The sequence below is a fragment of the Ciconia boyciana genome, chromosome 17, assembly GCF_034638445.1.
Source record: "Ciconia boyciana chromosome 17, ASM3463844v1, whole genome shotgun sequence".
NCBI classification, from domain to species: Eukaryota; Metazoa; Chordata; class Aves; order Ciconiiformes; family Ciconiidae; genus Ciconia; species Ciconia boyciana.
The window spans coordinates 5,179,118-5,200,825 of record NC_132950.1 but is presented as its reverse complement, the minus strand read 5'-3'; the positions used below and the strand labels follow the sequence as shown (position 1 = coordinate 5,200,825).

The window sequence follows — 21,708 nt, the reverse complement described above, 5'->3', positions numbered from 1 at the left end:
CAGTTCACTGCAGAATGGGTTTTAGGAGCTGTGTTGCTGCAAATCAATTGAGTTTCCTCTTCCCTCTGCTCTGCTGAGTCCTGAGCACAACACAGGCTAGTTTAGCCCACTAGCCTGTAAGGTGCTACCCTGTTTCTTCCTCCGTGCTGCCATGGCTACCTCTCCAAAACACAGCTTCCAAAAGCAGGGGTGTAAGTGATGAGCTGTCAGGTCTCAGCCCTCTCATGCCAGTCCCTACGAGAGGAAGGCAGAATGGCAGCCGTGCCCGCAGACATTGCGACAGCCTGAGGGCTGCGGGGAGCAGCTGGGCAGCTCAGTTCCCTTGCCCGAAGCGTGGCTTGTGCCAACGACAACTCACAGCCCTGGGAAACGACAGGCAGTTGCCTGTCATCCAACAGAGCCCAGGCAAAGAGCGTGGGGAAGGAGACCTGGGAGTATCTCACTCTCAGACTACATGTCTAGGGAATTGGTGTAGACTCTTGATATATTATGCATGTATTACTTTTAACATATATCTATCTGGGCAGAGGGGACAAGACTATTGGGTCACACAAAAATAGGAAGTATTTCATCATGCCATTAAAAAAATACAGAGCCCATGAAATCAGAGTGCTGGGCTGGGATCAGGGCAGAACTGGGCTTATTGAGGCAGGGGATTTGCATTAGAACAGGGAAGTGTTTTCCTATTTCAGTGCAAACCAAGCACAGAATTCAGCTCCCTGAGCTGTATCAAAGCAGCTCATTTGTGTTTCAGAGCAATGGCATTCTGAGGAGTTGTCTTCAAAGGGATCCTTCTGGAAGCACTTCGAGCCTTTGCTGAGAAAGACCCTGCGTGTCAGGCAGGCAGGAGCAGCCACAAACAGCTCAGACACTGGCATGAAATGTGGAAGGCTGTGATGCTGAAATCCCTTCACCTTTTTGCCCTGTTCATAGTATCTGCCAGGGTGCAGCTCAGCACCAGCATCCCCGCAGACTAGTCCTGCTCCGTCCTCGGGCAGAGGGCATCGCTGGCACACGATCCAGCCCAGCCCACACACTGAGGCTGCTTTCCCCTCGTTTCACTACTAGATCTCTGCATTTGATGCAAAGAGCTGTTGTGTCCTGCTCCCGCCCTCCCAGGAACCTTGTGAAGGGAAAGGAAAGCAGTTTTCCAGCAAGACTAATTCCTTAATTAGTCAATTTGCTAATATGCAGAGGTGTGAACGGCTTATGGTGAGGCAGGAGGAGCAGCTGTCCTGCAGGCACAGCCCTCATTGCCCGCCTTGTGGGCAACGAAGGAGTCATCCATACGGAGGGGCTATCGCCTCCCCAGCTCCTGCTGGATGAGCTCTCCAGGACCAGTGAGCAGGCTCTGGAGCCTTTTGGGGAGGGAATGTTTTTGTGAATGGCTCATGACACAACCGTGGCCTGATTACAGAGCTGAGCAGCTCCCTCCACCCCCCCAAAAGCCATGTGTTAGCTGCGTCTGGAAGCCGTGTCTGTCACGCTGCTTAGCTGTGACAGTACAGTCTGGGACAACGTACCGGTTTTCCCGGGGGATCCTCAGCAGAAGAGAGCACGCTAGAAAGACATACGATGGCGGCGAGTGAGGCACTGCCTCCCAGGAGAGACGAAGGCATAGGAGGGGGGGATGACACGCTGCAGGGAACACGGCTGCTAGGAGATGCTAGCACAGGCCTTTGGCAAGGGAGGTACATCCTCACTCCCCTGGGCTGCTAATGCACTATTATCGGCGCCGCTTCAGGGACGGAGGCGTTCCGACTTGCACCAGTGACAACCCAGACAAAGAAAATAACAGACTGGGAGGAGAGGAAACCCTGCCCTGCACAGCCTGGATCCATCCTCCACCTCCCTCTGCTCAACAGCGTGAAAAAATACCCCTCTCCTCCATCCTCGGTGCACTAGACCAGCTCCGTCGGGCAGAGGTGGTCTGAGCCCAGCCCCAGCTGCCTCAAGGTAGCAATGAGGTCTACACACATGTGACATGACAGCATCCTCCCTCTCTTTTTTCTATGTGGCAAATCCAGCAAAGCCCCAAGCTCATGCTCATGTGCTGTCCTTTTCGCTATTTTATTTTAAAACTGGAACTCAAGTTCTCCATTTGTTTAACAAGTCCTTTTTTTTTTTAAATAAAATTAATTTATTCTACAGAACAGTAAACTCTTCCAGACTCTTCCCTATTTACAAATTAACATTTTTGCTTGCAGATCGTTGCTTCCCCTCCTTTTCCTATCCTGTGATGCAGAAGGTGAAAATTCAGCCAACATTTGAAGGTCTGTAAGGCAGTGCTCCCATCCACAACCACCCCGCCCGTTGGGACCTCAGTGAAGAACAAGAGTGACAACGTCTGTGCCGCATCCAGAGGTCCCCCCTCTTTCACCATGTGTGTGTGAAGGAAGCAGGTCTATGTTAAACCCATCAACCAAGAGCACCTGGCCTCTCCCTGCTGCATGGGCTCCTCCAAGCTGGGGTTTAGCTGGGCTGAGGAAGGAGAAATAACCCCACCAGAGCAAACTGCTCCTGCTGCCCTCTGAAGGGCCATGCGTCTGGGGAGAAGGTGGCATTTGCTGTAGGCATGAGATCCACCAACCCTTGTCTCAGGTACCCATGGGCCAGACAGGCAGCTCTCACATTGCAGGAGGAGGCAAGGAGCCTTGGAGACACCCTCTCTGCCCCCTTAAAGCGGGAGAGACAAGCAACTCCAGTGCTGGGGACATGCTTTGCTAGCTCAGGAAAGAAGGCACCTAAAAAAAAAAAATAATAATTTGACCCAACCAAAACTCCAGGCAAATTCAAGGGGTTTTGAGCTAGGTTGTGGCTTGGCTTGTACCTCTCTTTGCACTACGTGGTAACTTCTAGCTGGGTACGGTGAGGCCTGCTCTACCCAGAGACCTATCCAGACACTTCAAAGCCACCTTGCTCAGGTCCTCCTAGCACTGTCACCCAGGCCTGGTAGCTGCATGAGGAGCCAGGAGTCCTGGTGATGGGGAAGACAAGCTGTGTGAGGCAAACCAAGAGGGACATGCAAGCACTTTGTCTGCAAGCAAAGCTGCCCTTTCGGAGAGTCTCCCACCCCACGAGGCACACAGTCCCGGTAAGCAGCCTGGCCTGTAAAACCACCCTAAGGGCTTCAGTGACCTGTAGGAGAAGCATCGACAACATAGTGCATACCTGGCCACAGCGGGTTTCTGCTCTGTGCTCTCTTCCAGGGCTCACCTCTATCGAGGGACCTCCTTTTTCTGCTATAGATGCATGGAGCTGCACTGGTCTATCAGAAAGCCACCCAGCAGCGGTGACCACTGCAAGTGCCTGGCCCTTCCCAGCAGCAATGCTGCTACAACCGTCGCTGACAGGGTTTTACATCTGCCGGGGAGGGACTTCAGCCATGGGTGAGGGCAATCCTGCCTGTTGCAGCAGTCAGCCTGGCCTAGCCCCTCTGTGTCGGCTGGCTGTTCACCCACCTGGCAGCAGCCCCATTCCTTTTGCTCTTCCTGGGCATTTCTATTTCTCTAAGAAAAAAAAAAATAACCTTCAATAGCATCTACTGAAGATGTGCAGTGTTTTCATTCCCAGGAGCCCAGCCGAGCACCTGCAGGGTGAGGCTGCCCCTCACCTCCAGACACAGCCCCTGGCCGCTGTCTGACCCCCCCGCCCCGAGACAGCCCGAATGACTAACAACTGATGCAAAGCCGGGGTGCTGTCATATTTTTCAAGGTTTGCCTTGAGCAATGGAAAATAGTGCCTAGCTGCAGTAGAGAGAAGGCAGAAGGCTGAGCTGATGCCCTCGTGGAGAGCTTAGGTTTTGAAAAAGCAAGGAAGAGAGGGAGGAAGAAAGGGGTTATCCAGGGACTCTCCATAGGTACAGCAAGGAGAGAAAGGACAAAGGAACAGAAGTGGCAGGACAGCAAGAAAAACCTTCGTCGAATGCAATGCATTAAGCTTTGGAAAAAAACCCTTCTCCTGGCAGAGGGTGGGAAACACGTGCCCCAGAGGGGGCCTGAACACCAGCCTGGATAAACCCTCGTGCCTCTGCAGCAGTGCCCTCTCGGGCGCACAGAACCGCGTGTGCGAGAAAAGCCTCTGCATGGGGATCTGCCACTTCCACAGTCATCCCGAAACGCCAGAGGCCCTCGGCATCTGGTTTGCGGGGCGATGCTGCCAGAAGGGATGTCAGCCACGCTGGGCTCTCGCCCCAGAGGGGATGTGCCGAGGTGCTTTGGCTGGAGGAAGGAGCCCATCACAGCTTCGTGCTGCCATCCCAGGAGGGGCATCCCCAGGGAGGAGATGCAGGGAGCCCAGTCCGGCCCCGGGAGAGCTCTTGGTCCAGAGGGAAGAGGCTGCAAGCTCCGAAATGGCACTGATGCTTTCAGCCTCCCAAACCCCCAGCACTGCCCCAACCTCGGGGCTGGCGCAAGGTCCAGCTGGGACATTGCCCGCTGCTGACACAGCTCCCGAAAGCAGCAGGGAGCAAGAAGGACATCCCGGCCGCGTTGCTGGTGGTGGCAGGAGGAGGTGGTGAGGCTGGTGCAGTGATGAGGGGCACGGGTGCCCCGCATCCCCCCGCCATCCAGCCCCCAGGCATGGGGGCCTCAGTAGAAGGAGTATTGGTTTTCCACCGCCCGGGTCCGGCTCCGGGCACCATCAGCCTCGTGGTAGTCCTCGGCACTGGTGGCAGGGGGCTCTGGCCGGCGCTCAGCGCTGTCGCTGCGGCTCCGGGGGCCCAGGGCACCCTCCAGGCGGTGGTAGGGTACAGGGATGGTGACCGGGGGGGCCGTGGCCACCCCCTCAGCCGGTGGCGGGGCTGGTGGGCCGGCGGGTGCTGTGCTGCAGAAGTAGTGTGGGGGTGGCAGGTCGACCCGGCAGCCCGGCGGCTGCGACACGAGGGCTGGTGGGGGCCCGGCATCTGCAAGGGAAACAGGAGCTTGACCCCTCCAATTCTGCCTGGGAGCTCAACCCCTCCCCTCCGTCGCTGGCACCTTTCCACACCCACCCTCTCCCTTGCTCGCTCTCTCCATCTTTGACCCTGTTCTTCCCCAGCCCTCCTTGCCCACCCTCTCCCGGCATAGCGGGATGCTCCAAGCCCCACTGAGCCCCGCAGACCCCTCTGCTCCTCTCCTGCTCAAGCCAGGGGACTGACACCCACAGCCGGGGACACATGCATCACCCCCGCACAGCCCTGCTGCTGCATGGTCCTCCCTGCCCACCCTCAGTGGGATAACGCCCACCTTGGGGCATTTCCAGAGCCACACGTACCGACATGGGCACAGCTTTAGGGAGGGGGTGGGTGGAAGAATCCCAGGGATCAGTCCCTTTTGGGTCCACGTGAGATCCCAGCCCTAACATGAACCCAGCCCTCCACGTGCAGCCGTGCCCCCACCCAGCAGCAGCACGGCCCCGGCACCTACCGGGCAACGGGCTCTGGGCCACGACGTAGCTGCGGAGGGTGATGTCGGCCGCGCCGCCCGACTCGAGGGGGATGGGGTGCGTGTGGAAGTGGCGCAGCATGTCGAAGATGGTCTGGAACCAGAGGTGCTGCACGTGGCACTGCCCGCTCTCGTTCAGCGACAGGCGGAGGTGCTGCAAGTGCAGGGGGCAAGCAAGTGAGCTGGGGATTGCAAGGGTGAGATTCACCCTTGCAATCAGCAGAAGGAGCCACCTCCATCAGCCAAGGGACACAGAACACTTATTTTTTCCCTGCCTGGCCAGGAAGGTCTCCTGCTGCAGGGTGTTTCCTGCAAAACCCCACTCACTGCAGCCCCAGGAGAAGTTTGTCCCCTCCTGGTGATGAACACCGTACAGAAGCAGCCAGAGAAAGGTGGCTGGGTGCAGCCAGGGGAGCTGCAGCTCCAATCCTGGTGACACAGACAGCCTAGGGAGGCCCACAGCCCGCCTGAAATACTTCTTGCAGGACAGGTGACAACAGCAGGCAGTTATATCTCAACCCCTCGCAGCATGTGCCCTCTGGTAGAAAAGGCACCCAGCAGAAAACTACATGTGGGTTGTTTTTTATAGTGCATCTGTGTACTTCAGGACATGGAGCGGACAAGGAGAGGGCAGGGGATGATGTGCCAGGCTACGCTGGGCTCCCGTGGGGTGTTTAACCTTATCCCCACGTGACAGGCGCTGATCCAGCTGGGAAAGCGCTGATGAGGCTGGGCAGGGTGCAGAGGGCTCTTGGGGGACAAGGGCAGGTGGTCCCGAGGGGTGCCCTGCTGGGGTGCAGCTCCCTGCAGAGCTGCCGCGTTTGGCGTCACCCCAAGGCACCCACTTGCTTGCAGAGCCCCAGCAAGGCGGGAAGGAGCCCGGGGTGCTGGGCAGGGCTGGCACTAATATTCAGGGAGAAGCAGAGGACACCCACCTTTGCTTTCCCCTGGAAGTTGAAGGTCAGCACGTACTCCCCCGGCCGCGTTTCGCTCTGCCGGATGACGAACAAGCCGTGGCTCCGGGCTCCCCCGAAGAGCACCAGCTGAGCCGCCTTGATCCGTGAGAGAGTCCCGTGGAACCAGGGGAAGTCGGAGAGGTTGATCTCCGCCTCCGCCTCGCTCTCCTCCCCTGACCGCAGAGACAGCAGGCTTTTAGGGAGCACCCAGACATCGCCCTCTCCCACCCCTTCCTCCTCTCCCTCTGTGCACCCCCAAGATTGAGGTGCTGGGGCTGCATCCTGCATGCCGGTACCTGCGAGATGCCTGCCGGCAGCAGGGGAGGACTCCAGCGTCTGCAGGAAGCTCTCCAGCGGGACGTGGGCGAGGAGCTCCCCCAGGGAGTCCCTGCCCCGGCTGTGGGGCGCGGGGACGGCGGTGGCTGTGGCAGTGTTGTGAGTGCCGGGCAGGGCACATCTGTCTGGCAGCCTGGGCACATCTGGAAGGGAATTTGTAGAGGGACGGGCTCATGGCTCGGCACCACCAGACAAGGCTGGGGGCTGTCCTGCCCTGAAGGCTACTGTACTGGAGCACCCTGGGCTCTCGGAGACATCTCAGGACTAGGTTATGGCTCTGGCTGCAGCTCAGGGGACTCCCTTTCAGCCTGCACTGGGTTTCCTTTCCCCAGTGCGACCAGGATGGGGGACACAGATGTGTCTTGGTTGGCATACTGGTTTTGGCTGGGATAGAGTTAATTTTCTTTACAGTAGCTAGTATGGGGCTATGTTTTGGATTTGTGCTGAGGGCAGTGTTGATAACACAGAGATGGTTTAGTTGTTGCTGCACCAGTCAAGGACTTTTTGGCTTCCCATGCTCTGCCGGGTGCAGAAGAAGCTGGGAGGGGACACAGCCAGGACAGCTGATCCAAACTGCCCAAAGGGCTATTCCAGACCATATGGTGTCATGCTCAGCATGTAAAGCTGGGGAAGAAGAAGGACAGGGGGAACATTCGGAGTGATGGCGTTTGTCTTCCCAGGTCACCGTTAGGCGTGATGGAGCCCTGCTTTCCTGGAGATGGCTGAACACCTGCGGGCCCATGGGAAGGAGTGAAGGAATGCCTTGCTTTGCTTGTGTGCACGGCTTTTGCTTTACCTATCAGACTGTTGTTCTCTCAGCCCATGAGTTTTCTCACTTTTACTCTTCTGATTCTCTCCCCCACCCCACTGGGGGAAGTGAGCGAGCGGCTGGGTGGGGCTGAGCTGCCGGCTGGGGTTAAACCACGACAGTCGGGCACGGAGACAAGGTGGGGCTGTGCAGGTGGAGGCTGCTCGCTGGGACCCGGAGACCCCAGTGCCTGCAGACAGGGACTAGATTTTCAACACATACCAGGATGTATAGGGGCAACGTCGATGTCTTAAATGGGGTGGGCCACCTTGCCAGGGTGGGGGCTAGCATGAAGAAGAGGAAGGCGACAGACAGAAGAAGATCCATCCCCACAGCACCTGCTTCAGGCTCCTTCACTTTATCACTGGCAGGATCTGGCCCCCCCGAACCAGAGCTGGCACCCGGAGAGGCCCACCCTCCTCGGCGGGTGTTTTTCCCAGACGTAGGTCCTTACCGTCAGCCAGGAACTCGCAGCTGCAGGAGGACACCCTGCCTGGCAGACAGGCTCCCTGCGCGCAGGACGCCAGCTCGATGTCGTCCCCGCTGTCCCTGGGGGGAGAGCACAGAGCAGATGGTCACATGCCAGCCGCCACGCCGCAGGGATGCACGCGTAGCACCTCTGCTCACAGGCACGCGACGGGGACTCTTCACCAAACGAAATTCCAGCTGTGATCCAGGAGCACATATCCCAACGCTCCTTGCTTCCTCCTGGAGGGGCTACCATGGAAAGAAGTGCCTGCAGCATCGAGAGGCAGAGCGGCCGGCAAAACAACATGGCCTTTTGGGGGTGAGATACTGGTTTGAGGGGATTAAACCCTTGAAAGCCCTCACTATGTGGGTCACGCCAGCTGGTCCTAGCTGCAGCGTTTTGCTGCAACCTTGTTGGTTTGGATGGAAATCTGTTACTTTGAGCTCTTCGCTTTGCAAGACATACGTAGATGCACGCACGCACGCACACTCCCACCACCACCTTCCACCTAAGGGTGCTTTCGCTTTCACCCTCTGCAAAGGGAATTACCAACCCACAGGAATTACATCCCCAAAAGACATGAAAAAACCAAGCTGGGAGGCCCAGAGCGAGACAGCGAGCGTGAGCAGAGCAACGGGGGGGGCTGCAGCGGTGCAGCCCGCATGGAGAGCATCCCTGCTGCCTGACCCCTGCGCTTCATCACCCTTCTTGCGCAAGCCCCCCCGACTTGCTCCACAGCCTATTTTTATCCTGGCCGCCGGCAAGAGCCTGGCACTGCCGGAGCTGCCCGCAGCACTCGGCTACTCTTGCTTAACAGCAGCCACGTGGGCACAGGCAGCGAGGAAGCGGCTGCGTTAGCCGTAACGGCTCACGAGGGAGCTGCTGAATTATTTAGTGGCCAGTAAGTGAATCAGCCATTGGGAGTCATTCAGCTGCAGCCGGTTAAAAACAAGAAGGGAGGAAGGAAACCAAAACCAACAGCGCTTTGCAGAAAAGCCGTCGACAGGCGCTCATGCGGTGGCTCCAGTGCGCAGCCCTTGGCAAAAGCATCAGGAGCTGATTGAAAATTCATTCTTGGCACCAAGCGTGTGTGTCGGTGTATTAAACAGCTCATTATTATTTGCTCTGGAGTTCATTATTATTTGCTTTACAGTCACGTCCGGAGGCCAAAGCGGGACTGCGCTGGGTGCTAAGCAAACATAAAAGGCTGGGAGGCTGCCAGTGGCAGAGCAAGGGGCTGGCACGGGGCTGCTGGCGGCTTCTGCAGTGGCTCGAGGCAAGCACGGCCACGGTGCTCGGCTCTGGCTGGAAAACCGGCACTGAAACATGCACTGGGAGAAAAAGGGCTGAGTTTCCCAGCCTCGCCTCCGTCAGCAGCCTAGCCTCAGCATTGCTTCTTGAATTATATATTTTAAAAAGCAGCAAAAGGAGCTGAAGGAGCACAGATCTGGAGTCCATTAGTGCATCCTCCCTGTGAGATGCAGCCTCCGCCGTGACCCTGCTGCAGCCGAACTGCATCTCTTTGGCAGAAGGGGCAAAGGCAGCCCGGAGGCAGCTGGAGCCTCTCCAAGCCCCTGTTCCAGGTTTGCTCGAGGCTTTCACCTCTACAAGCTTGGGCACCTTGTTTTCCCAAAATTGTGCCAAGAAAAGCAGTGCCAGGGTTTCCCCGGAGCCCAGGGAGCGCCTGGACTGATCCTGCCTTCCTGGGACTGGGCCTGTCTGAGCCAGCTGAAGGGCAGCAGCACCGGGCACGCGAACGTCCCTACAGCGTAACCCAACGCATGGGCCGATGAAAAAGCAGATGAGTTTTGGCAGAGGAGTTGTGACTCCAACGACAGCATTAATACCACGATGATAGAAACACGAATAAATCGATTTAGCCAGCAGAATCTTAAATATACCATGGATGCTGGACTGGAAAAAAGCATAGAAATATAGCTCAAATATAGTATAACAGCTTCAGAGGGTGGGTGTTAGGAGCCTCCTGTGTAGAGGGCTGCATTCCTGGGTCACCTGCCTCTGCCTGGCCGAGGTGACACGGAGCCGGAAAGGGCGAGCGAGCAGCCAGTGCTCGGCGAGGCTGCACCTCTGGCACACACAGGCTGCTAACTTTGCCTCCAGACTTCTGCTGGTGTGAGGCAGGGACTTTCAGTAATAACCCGAGGAGCAAAAATTGCATCGGGGTAATAACCCGTGCTCGGTGGCGAGGGCACCACAGCAGCGGTGAGCCCGGCGCCCGCACAGCACCTTCCTCCGGCAAGGCTTACCCGGGGTCGATGCAGTCCTGGATATCCGCCACCCAGGAGTGCTTCTGCAGGGAGTCGATGGTCTCCAGGATGTACTCGGCCCCGTTCTCCACCTGTGGGCAATGCGGGACAGCATCAGGCTGCGGCCGGGGTCCCACCACACCCCCGGGGCAAAGCACACCCCATAACCCAGCCGGACCCCTGCATTCACCTGCTGCTATTAAATAGCACCTCGGTTGAACAGGGCAGGGTAAGTGCCCTCTCCCATCCCAGCAAAGGGATGCCGAGGGGTGACCCTCAGAGATGCTTTGGTGTGCCCAGGCATGACCCCTGACCAAAGCCGAGACTCAGAGGAAAACCCCCACCCCGCTGTTATCAGCAAACGTATCGCAAGGTTTTTACAGCCTCCGTGGCAAAACCACACCTGGCCAGCGGCATCGGGGATGCACGGCACCATGCACCAGCACAGACAGCATTCCACACCTCTGGGGTGCCTCAGTGTCCCCCAAAAAACAGCTCTGCACTGCTAGAGCAGAAGCCATGCTGCCCTCACACTGCCACAAAATCCTACCAGACCCTCAAACCCAGGAGTTTAAAACCTCTCCTCTGTTATCTTTTCTGCCTGCTGGTCCACGAGGCTTCTGATTTCTGATTGCAATAGGGTGGGAGAGAAACCTACTTTAACAGGAAAAAAAATTAAAATAAAAATCAGGATGCAAAAGAGCCTCCGAAATTGCAAGCCCAAAGGAGCTGGGCCTTTCTGGGGCCAGGGAGGACCCAGAAGCCCCACATCAGCAAGAGAGCAGCGGGTCGCAGAAGCCCCGCCATGCGATGCTGCGTGCCTCTGGCAGGTTTCCCCACATCCCTCCCAGACCCCTTATACATTGTGTTCCTGAGCTGGCGAGGCAGCCCTGACTCCAGGAGGGTATCGCATTGCCAGCTGAGACAACCTCCTAGCAAATTAAATTAATCACAAACAACTGAATCACTGTCCTGAAAATAAGCAGGGCATGCAGGGAGCAGTGCCCAGCGCCTGGGCCGGGGCCGAGCAGCAACCTGCTCCCCTGCTGCAGCCCAGGGCCACGCACGGGCCATCCTGCCCGGAGCAGAGGTGGAGGGGAGCAGCAAAGTTTCCCCGCTGCCCCTCCCCTGTTTTGTTTAACCAGAGCAAAGGAGCTTCTCCGGCTTTCTGAGGGCAACGCATGAAGCCAGCGTGGGAGACAGGGCTGCTCTCTCATGCAGAGCATGGCAGCAAGCAAAGCACGTGCAGGGCTTGGGTATTTTGCAAGTGTCTGCTTATGCAATGGAAAAAAAAAAATAAAAAATGCATGTGCTTGGTGTCTGATGGGCGGTGAGGACATGCTGCCTGCTAATTTTTAGGCAATTTGGCAGAAACTATTCCAGCGTGGCCTCCCCTAACAAGGCAGGGGCTTTTCCACCCGTCATAACCTGCCAGAGTGCGGCGTGTTGCATGCGAAAATCGAGATCGGGCTCGACATCAACCCCGTACATCGGAAGGCAGTGGGGAAATCACAGCACCCAGCTCCCTTTCCTACCCCTCTAATCCGTATCCTGACGTCGAGAGGTGCAGGGGACCCTCTGCGAGTCCAGCCAGCAAAGGGGGAACACAAAAGAGCAGCAAGAAGATGTCCCAGCAAGGCGGGCTGGGCTGTCAGGAATAGAGGAAAAGCATCCTGTGCCGACAGCCGGGAGGGGAGGGCAAAGGCTGGCTGGAGCGGCAGGAGAGGGGCAGCAGGAGACAGGGAGCGAGCCGATGGGCTCCGTGCCTCGTTCGCTGCCTCAGCTCACTCAAAGGATCAATTGCAATCAATTAACCCCACGGCAGAGTAAGTGCCCTGGCCAGAACGGGACAGGAGCAGGAGGGTACCTGGTCAATCAGGCATTTTCAGACCAGCGGGGTTTGGAGTGTTCCCCAGGGTAATTAAAGAAATGGCTGAAGCAGTCACAGAGCTGTTAGCGGTGGGAGTGGAGGGAGCATGTCTGGCTGCAGAGGATGGGAAGAGGGCAAGCCCAGAGCCCTCCTCCAGCAGCCGGAGAAACCAACCCTCCGCAGGCACCCAGGAAGCACCCCGGAGCTGAATGCCCCCATCAGGGCTCTGCCACGACCAAACCCTGTCAAACCCATCTGCACTTGCTCGTGACAGCCCCAGGGACGGGGAGAAGCAGTGTCAGCCTTGGCATTGGCCACGCTTTGGACACTGATGTGACACTCCAGCAAGGCAGGTAGCAAGACACTGTTGAGATGAGACTTGTAAGGGGATCTAGAAAACACGATCACAAGTAGCTAATGAGCCATATTCCAAGAGCAGTTATCGATGGTTAATGGGTTATCGATGGCTAATGATCAAAGCTGAGGGGTATGCTCAGAAGCTCCTTCACATCAAGGACTCTCTCCATGCATGCTGCTCTTCAGTAATGATTAGGACAAAAGCAAAGAGAAGACGTCTAATCAATTCACGGATGACACCACGTTGCAAGTGTGTCGGAGGATGAGACGAGAATTCAAATGACCTTGTTGAAGCTGAGAAATGCTCCGTGGAAGAAGAAGCCCAAGCCAGCCCCCAGCTCAAGGACATGGGTGAGCTCTGGGCTCACACCGATTGCCGTGGGTGTCTGGGCTGGGGAACCGTGACTCTGGAGCAGTTCTGCAAAAGCATCGAGGGGCTACACCAGCCCACAAGCTGTGTATGAGTCAACATCATCATCAGGGTACAAAGAAAGCAACTGGATCAACTTGGGCTGGGTAAAGAGGAAGAAGAAAGGAGAAGCAATCAAAGGAGAAGCAATCCTTCCCATCCGCTCCTGCCCATGGCACCACATACACTTTGGGGCACACTCTCTCCACAGCCCGCAAGGAAACTGGGGGAGGACCTTGGGCTGGTCAGTCTGGAGAGAAGATGACACATGAGATGGGTCTTTGAGGCACAGAAGACAACAGCCAAATTAGCCTCCACGTCCATGGTGGCCACTGGCTGCAGCAGAGGTTGAGGCTGAACAGCAAGAAGCCCTTGGGGCAGGGAGGATGCCCTGGAGGAGGCTGCCAGTAGAAAGTGTGGGACCTTTACAAGGAGCCGGGTTTGGTGGAGAATGATTTCCCGCAGGAATGTGTGCTGGGGCCAGATGGGCTACCAGGCACAGGGGCTTTCACGAAGCCAGGCTCAATTTTTTCCCTCCTCTGCTTTCACAGTTTTCTAAGCTTTTAAGCAGGTTCATTCAACTGGGAAGCTTGGCCTCTCCACTCTGCCTTTGCCATGCTTTTAGGGAGAAGCCTGAGGGAGAGAGGTGGTTTTTTAGCAGAGGTAGGACACAGAGTTCTCAAAACACTACTCTTCCCCCATGTACGTGTGCTACCTCCCAGCCAGGGAGGTCCAACAGCTGTGACAGAGAGCACAAGTCCATTAGCATGAGCAGGGAGGTACAGCCTCATTAGCCGGAGAGAAACGCCATTGCCAACAACACGTCCATCATCACGGCGACACATTGCGCCCTGAGCTGGGACCCTGCAAAATTCAGCCCCAATCTGCCCTGACAGGCTGCCGCCTTTTGGCAGAGCAGGAAGGAGCATTAAGCTAATTAATTGCATGATATGGAAAACTTTCTGGAGAGAAAGACTTTCACTCTCTGCTTGTGCCCCCAGACTCGCGTGGGGTGGTTGATCCCCGGGGCCTTGGTGGCCCTGCACAGCCATTCCCATCACCCCGTGTCAATGAAACGGCCACCACATGCCACCGATCCGGGGCAGTGGCAGTCACAAAACCACAGGCAGCCGCACCAAACAGCATTTCCCTTTGCAGATTGTCTCTGGACACTAATTTAACCCGTCTCCTGGTGATACGGAGAAGCAAAACCCCATGGTGAAAGCCAGGCAAACAGCTCGATCCCAAAATACCCAGGCATCAGGTGGAGATTGCATCATTGGGGGGGGCACAACCTGGGGAGGGGAGGCAGGGATCCCATGGGGAGCATTAGTGCTGTCGGCATCTCAGCTCCAAAAACCAAGGCAACGATCCCCTTGGGGACCCAGCATCCCCGCAGCGGGGGCTGGATGCGGGCGCAGAAGGGGTCCCCGTCGGGATACACACCACCGCCGCCCTGCTCTCACCTTTAGGACAAAGGTGTTGTCTTTGTCGGGCATCTCCAATGGCATGGTGGTGCGGACCTCGATGATGGCCGACAGCGGGATGCTCACCTTGGGTTTGGAAGCCTGGGAAAAGGAAAAAAAAAATTATTAAAAGAAATCGATAAATAAAAAAAAGTCACTCAATTGAATCAAACTCTCCCAGGGGATGACACAGCAGGGCTCTCAGAGAGGCAGGATTGTGTCTCAGCCTGCACGGTTATTACGGGGGGGGAAGCATTGATTTCCCTCATGTGCCTGATAACTCCAAGCTCTTTTAATTAAACCGAGAGGAGGCCCGGTGGAAGATAGGGAGGTTAGTGCATTTAACTGCCAAACCTCTTCCTTGCTCCGGCACAGGCTGATATGCCAGCTCTGCCAAGACCACTTATTTCTCTCCTTTATAAACCCTCTCCTGATGGAGATGTACTATCTGACAGGGGACAGTTCCTATGCAGAAAGCAGCCCAGGAAGATGCCCCATTTATCCAGTGCAGGAGCAGCTTTTCAACAGAGAGGCTACGACCGACGCAGCAGCCTTAGCCATGCAGGGAATTTTAATTACATTAAAATAAAGAAAAATGAATTTCCCCCAGCACCCACCGGAGCCTCGATGGGGGAGCGGGGGGCAGGACCCAGTGCCTCCCACTTGAAGTCTCTGCTGAGCAAGAAATTCCCCAGATATTTGTTTTAATTATAACAAATCCCCGCAAAGGAGCCCGCGGAGCTGCTCCCTGGGGCCGGTCCCCTCCGGGGCTCTGGGATTCGGAGCATCATGGCTGCGGGAAGCAGAGATGTGATTTAGTCACCGAAACCTGCGCCTGGTGCCTTGGGTGCATGGGGTGAGACGAGGCTGGTGATGAGCGCTGGGCTGCAGGTTACCAACAATAGCTTCAGTTCCCATTTTTTTGGGGGGAAAAAAAAAAATACACAAATCCAAGGCAGAACAGGAACTGCTTTTTCCCCTCCGGGACATTTCATTTCCGCCAGCCCTGGGGCCCCAGCGCTGCCTCCACGCACATCTCGGGCTGTGCGGGGCTCAGCCCTGCCCTGGGGGAATTCTCCCCTCTTGGTCTTTGCATGGGAGAAGGTCAGAAAGGAGGAGGCAGCTGCTTCAAAAGGAAAGAAAATATGGTGTTAATTCACCAGTGAGCCAGAGAAGGGTCTTCTCCAGGAGGGCTCTTCCCTTTAAAGATATAAAGACATGACCATAGTTTTTGTAGGGCCTACGCAAAAACAAACCTGAGGGCTGCTGAAGCAAAAAGCTGTTTTCCTCCAGCTGTGTCAGGCTGGTGCCACTTTTACAGCTGAATCATTTGCCAGATGGAAAGCAAGATGGGATGAGGGGAGAAAGATGTAAACCAAAGCAGGGTGTGATTATAACAGGAGAGCAGGCAATGTTCATAAAAGTTACCATAAAATAATTTCAAAATTAATTTTTAGAGGCAAATCAAGACACACTAAAAAAGTCCCTCTATAAGCACTCTCTTAAATGTTTTAAGAGCAGCAGTTGTTCCATTTTAACCTGAGTTTACTGCCCCTTTGGTGCAGCCAACTCGCCGGTGCTGCTCTTTGCAATCCGCACCCACCGCGTTCACCGGATCCTCCGTACATCGTGCCATGGATGTGGTGGTTTCCTTCCAGCCAGGTCTTGTGTGGTCCCTGGGCTGAGGACCCCCCCCCAGCCAGCTACCAGCAACACACGCCATCCGTACCAGTGCTGAGCCACTCTACAGAGACACACTTGAGTTTAAACTCATATTTCATCAGAAGAGATGTGACAGTTAGGCAAGAGGCATGAACTAACACCAACAGTGCCAAGGTTCATTTTGGGCTCAGAAAAATAGAAAGTGTTGTTTAAAAATATGAACTGTCCTGCTGTCCCCATGTACAATGTACGAATCCATCCCTCTACCAAACCAAGGGTTCCCAGGGGTTCGGAGCACACTGAGACCCCTGGAGCGGCAGCCCTGGGTGCGTGCCCAGCACAATGGCTCACGTTGGCCCAGCTTCGCTACCAGGGACTGAAACGCAAGCAGGAAAGTCCTGGAGAAGAAGTAGTAAATGAGATTTTTCTTCCCTAGGTATTTAAATAACCCGAGATTTCATTACCAGCACATACAGCGAGTGAAGCCCCAGGGAACGGCTTATTATTTGCCCTGTGCTCTTCAGAGATGAGAACGCACAGCACAGACAAGGCACGATCACGGCGTTAGCACAGGTGAGGGTTTGGCAGCGCAAGGCATCCCTTCGCTCAGCCCAGGAGCAAAGGCGGTCTCACAGCGAGGAGGAGACCGAAGGTCTCCTCATCCACGTTTCTTGAGCAAATGGCTCCACCGCTCAGCCTTTCCCCCAGGAAAACAGGGACAACGTTTCCCTGCTTCGCGTGCAGGGGGGACGCGTGCGAGGAGGGGAGGGAGGACGCGGCAAGGACACACTGCAAAGAAAATCAGCTCCTGATTTTGAAGCTTTCATTGAAATTACAGAAGAAGAAAAGATGCAGGCAAGGAAAAGTGATACTGTGGGTAATAATAACAACAACAACAACAATAAGTGTTTCTCTGCCCAGGAGGGGAAGTGGCTGGGGCTGTCTGGGAGGAGAGCTGCAAAACCCATCCGCGGTAGCGGTGCTCGAGCCCCAGAGGGCAACACCGGCATCTTCTGTCCCCAGCATCAAAAAGCTGCATTGGAGGTGGCCTTGCAGATGCAACATTATTCCAAATGAATTATTATTTTTAAAAGGAAAAAAACAAACTGCTTTCAGAAAGTGGACTAGCAACCCTCCGAGGTCTAAAGCACAAAGCCCAAGCAGCAATCCCAGCCATGCTGCTGCTGTGTGAGCCACCGGTCTGACACATCTCTGCAACACATTGGAAAGAGAAAAAGCCCTCTGGATAGCCTGGACACCCCACATCTTGATGGGGAATGAGCTTTTCCACGAAGACTGGTAATACCTGGGGGACAAAGGATCAGGCAGAGGCTTCAGCATCTCTCCCAAGGGCTGTGGGGAAGGAGGGGGCTATGCCCCAGTGAACGGCAGCAACTGGGGCTTGCAGGTTGGATGGGTTTCAACCATGCTGTCCCCTCTGTTCGCATCTCTGCCACCCAGCACCAAACCCTGCTCCGGACCAGAGCTGGATTTCATCCCAGCTCAGCAGTGGAAATAAGAAAAACCTCAAGCAAAGCGCAACTGCTGCTTGAATTGCTCAGAAAAATAACAGTGGAGAAAAGCCAGGACTTACCTTCGGAGGGACGTAAAACTCGAGGAGGAACCTCTCTCCTTCCACCTTCACTGCTTTCCGGAGCAGGAGACGGCATTTCTGCCACTGCGAGCTCCCCACACAGTTCGTGTCGTCGGCCACCATGTAGCGCAGCGTCCCCTCCCTCTGGATGTCCACCAGCTCCACCTTGGAGGAGGGCACCTTGGACAGGCGCAGCTTGTGGGTCCATTTCTCCCGCAGGTCACCAGGCTCCTTGCCCCCGGCTGGCCACGGCTCCCTCTCGGCTCTCCGGCCACCCGGGGCGGCCTCGGCACCCGGCTCCGGAGAGGACTTGCGATGCCACATCTCCTTCATACCGTCCACCACGCACAAGCTCATGTTCCTCAAGGAGAAACCTTTCTTGAACTTGGGCTTGGCGGCGGCGTGGATGGAGACGTCCTCCGAGCTGCGGGACTGGCCGTAGGAGGACACCTTGCGTGCCTGCGCCTGCTGCGCCGGGCTCAGGTACCGCCCGGCACCCAACGGGGTGTCCATGCTGTCCAGGGACTCGGTGGACGTCTCCTCCTTCCTTGGGGTGACCTCACGCCCGTAGGGGACGTGGCAGTTCTGCAACCCCACGAAGGGCACGATGTTGTACTTGGTGGGGGAGTCGGACACGAACACCCGGCTGACCTCCAGGCTGAAGATGTCCAAGAAGTTGGCAGCGAAATGGTGGGAGAAGGAGGTCTCTGCCCCGGGGGTGTCGTAGTGGGGGTTCTCCTTCAGGAACTGGCAGAACTTCTGGGCAAAGTCAACGGCGGCCGCCTGGGCGTGCAGCTCGCAGAACTCCCTCCAGTCGGGGAGCGGGGAGGAGGGCTCCTGGCACAGGGCATCGCCGTTCATGGCTGCCCCATTCCACCTGCCGGCGGGCTGCGGGGGCAAGGGGACAGCGTGAGCGCGGGCACAGACACGGGCAAGGACACAGGCAACCCACCCCGTGTGGCCATGCCCCCCTGCAGATGGGGGTCTGCCCTCCACCGTGATGTAGGAGCAGGTTTGCAGCCCCAGTGCAAAGGGAAACGCCGTGAGAAAGTGTTTTTGCTCCATTCCCTCTTCACCTCATATGCCGGAAAAAATCTTGGCCCCAGCAGCAGCCATAAATTGTACTTATTTTACGATTATGACCATGCAAAAGCATTATTGATTTCTCATAAAACCACTAAGGAGTCCCCGACTGGAGGAGCCCGGGGGATTTGCCTTCAGGATTTCTCTCGCCTGTGTGTTCTGCCTGGGCACGGCAGCAGCTCTCCCACGGGGCGTCCCGGAGGGGCCCGCACAGGGCAGCAGCCTCCCCTCCGCACCCAGCAGCTGGTCCTCTCCTTCTCCATCCGTATTTCTGTCCTGATCCTTTGCCACATCAATTTTGTTATTTTTTTCCTGAAGAGACATATTAGAAGAGACATGAATCTTGCTTCTCTGGTTGGCAAGGACCGAGCCCAACACGCTGCCAGAGCCACTCATTCCCAGGCTTTATAGACCAGCCTGTCCTTGGCCAGGTGACATCTCACCTGGGGCAGGCGCTGCTCTCGTGTCCCCCTGCCACGGCTGAGCCCTCCCTGTCTGGTCACATCTCCGTCAGATCAAGCCGAGCTGCCGGAGCTGCGTGGGAGCTCAGCTCCTGCCCCTCACCCTTCCCGCTGAGCATCAGGCACCGTGGCGTAATGGATAACCCCGGGACAGGTCCTTGGCAGAGACCAACGAGTAGGTAGGGTACAAGGGAATAAAAAGCCAGACCCACGAGCCCACCAGAAGTTGAAGGGAGCTGAAGACCAGACCTGCACGCCCACGGGAGAAGCACCACTTTGCCTGACCTCCACACTGGTCCCTCTCCCAGCAGCCATGGGACTCGAGGCACGTGTGCATCCCTGGCTTTGTGCTTACGCTGCACTTCCCAAAACGCTACCTAGCTTTGGGCAGCTTGAACCACCTCCCCAGGGAGACCCCGGCAGTGATCACATCTCAAAAATCATCTCCCAGTACTGAGACCGCTTGTGCCTGCTGGTGATGGTGAGCCTTCCCCAGGGAGCAACCGGGGCACCGCGCAGCCGATGTCCCTAGACTCATGGTCCGTGTGTCCAGTCAATCCTCTTTCCCCCCTGAGGGCAGCGGTTCGGCTAATCCACCTCAACTGGCTCAAACACAGAGCCTGGGGTGCCTGTGGCTGCCATGCTCCAGACAGGGACCGCGCCTGGGGACAGCCAGTGACCATGCCTGGGGAGCCAGACTTTGGGAAGGATGGGACATTTCCCCTGGATTTTGCTTCCTCCATTCACAGAGCAGTTCTTTTGCTGGTGAGGGATTACTCCTGCTAATAAATCACTCCCAGTAACCTGCCAGCAGCTTACACGGCCAATAATTAATTACCACTCGGATGAACTGCACAAGCCACGGGATTGGCACGGGCACCGGAGACTGGGCTAACCCGCTCCTCGTCCTCCAGACCCTATCCGTGTCGGTCACCAGACCCCAGGCAGGACCGAGCACCGAAGGCTACGATCTGGAGCAGCAGCAGCGGCCAGGAGCCATTTGCCATTTCCCCAACGCATCCCTACGGAGACGAGACGCTGCCTGACCTGCCAGCATGAAACATCGGAGCTCTGCGGGAGCACCTCTGTCCCTCGAGGCAGCTCTCAAACCCCCTCAAACAGGGAGAAACTCACGCAGGCAACAAAAGCGCTTGATGGAAAGAGAAACCCCGAGTTGCTCGACAGCCAGAACCAGGGGAGCTTGGCTTCTCCGCTGTCTAGTAAGGACCACGCAGCTTTCCCCTCAGCAGCATCTCTGCCCCACACATGTGGCATCTTCCCACTTTGGAGATGGGGATGCTGATTGGCACCCTGGATGTGCCAGGGAGGCAGCGAGGACAGGGCACGCACGTGGCCGCTGGGGACCTGCGCTGGCCCCTCATGTCCCGCAGTGTCATCACCGGTCCCTGGCAGAGCTCCAGCCCCTGCAGAAATCCCCAGTGAGGCTCTCCCCGGTGTCACAGGGCTTTCCCCGAGAGCTGAGCGGGTCCTGCTTGCAGGGATCCATGCCAGCTGGGAAAAAACCCATCCCTGCAGTTTAGGAGCAGTGTCTGAATTTCCCCAAGAGACAGCGGGAAAGCAGCAGAAAATGCAAAGCTGTTTGTTACCCGCCCAGCAAATGCAATTCCTACTTATCCACCCATCACTGAGCAGAGAATTTAAAGGCTCAGCTCACAGCAGCAGCTACTGCCCTTCGGCTTTAAAATTCACAGCCCCAGCTCCCCATCACTGCCCTGGGAGTTGCCCCGGCACCAAGCAATGGGCCAGGAGTATTTGGGCTTGGGGAAGATAGTGGAGACGACTGATTCCCTGCCGATCCAAGCGGGCATGGTGAGAGCAAGGGAGGGGGAAAGGTTGCAAAGGGAAAAGAGCAGAAAGGGGCTTGTGGGGGAAGAGACCCCACGGCAACGAGTTTAATTGCATCTGACAGAAGGTACCAGCTTGGCTTTGCCCCGGGTGTCGAGCCCTGGGGCTTTGCTGGTGTCCCCCGCCATGGATGGGGGGAGAACGCTTCTCCCCATCCATCTCTCCAGGAGGGACTGGTGGTATGGAGTGGGGCCTGCCTGCCCGAAGCCAAGAGATGGCAAGCCAAGATGCAACAGACTCGGAGAGATTAAGGGAAAAAAAAAAAAAAAAAAAAAGAAAAACAAACAAACAAAGGCACTTCAAAAAATATAAAGCCCCAAACAAAAAGCCTTGCCACCCAGGCACCGCAGCCAGGCTCAGGCTTGGAGATGCGTGCACAGAGGCATCACGGCATCTTCCTTTCATCTGCACGGGGATGACAGACTTTAAAAGGCCAATTTATAAAAATGAAGCCTAGAGGAGAGACATCTGGCAGGTCTGAGGAGGTGGCGGGGGGGATTACTAACCCTGCGCTGCGTCTCCAGCCACCCCTGCCTGGAACAGGTCTGCGAGCCCCTGGCTGGGACCCCACGGCAGAGGCTGAGCGCAGCCCCCCAGGACCGCAGAGCCATCGCCACCCTGGCACCCACCCTGGCACGTACGCATTCACCTGATTTCAGCAGGAAGCAGGCTCCCAATTAT

General features: G+C 56.5%; 1 protein-coding gene across 5 annotated transcripts in view; it reads right to left on the bottom strand.

Annotated features, from left to right (window-relative positions):
- Positions 1-2,066: 2,066 nt before the first annotated feature.
- The window catches only part of SH2B2 (SH2B adaptor protein 2), a 28,484-nt gene continuing 8,842 nt past the window's right edge, over positions 2,067-21,708 (bottom strand). For 3 of the 5 annotated variants that reach the window (XM_072881997.1, XM_072882000.1, XM_072881998.1), the window contains exons 3-10: positions 17,618-18,505; positions 14,362-14,463; positions 10,260-10,351; positions 7,978-8,072; positions 6,676-6,858; positions 6,359-6,552; positions 5,406-5,577; positions 2,068-4,903 (exon numbers count right to left, since the gene is read on the bottom strand). In XM_072881997.1, the coding sequence (XP_072738098.1) occupies positions 4,590-4,903; positions 5,406-5,577; positions 6,359-6,552; positions 6,676-6,858; positions 7,978-8,072; positions 10,260-10,351; positions 14,362-14,463; positions 17,618-18,478 (2,013 nt within the window). In that variant the 5' untranslated portion in view covers positions 18,479-18,505 and the 3' untranslated portion in view covers positions 2,068-4,589. Of the gene's footprint in view, positions 4,904-5,405; positions 5,578-6,358; positions 6,553-6,675; positions 6,859-7,977; positions 8,073-10,259; positions 10,352-14,361; positions 14,464-17,617; positions 18,506-18,832; positions 19,013-21,708 lie in introns of all 5 variants that reach the window. The other 2 variants (XM_072881999.1, XM_072882001.1) reach the window with 2 other exon arrangements.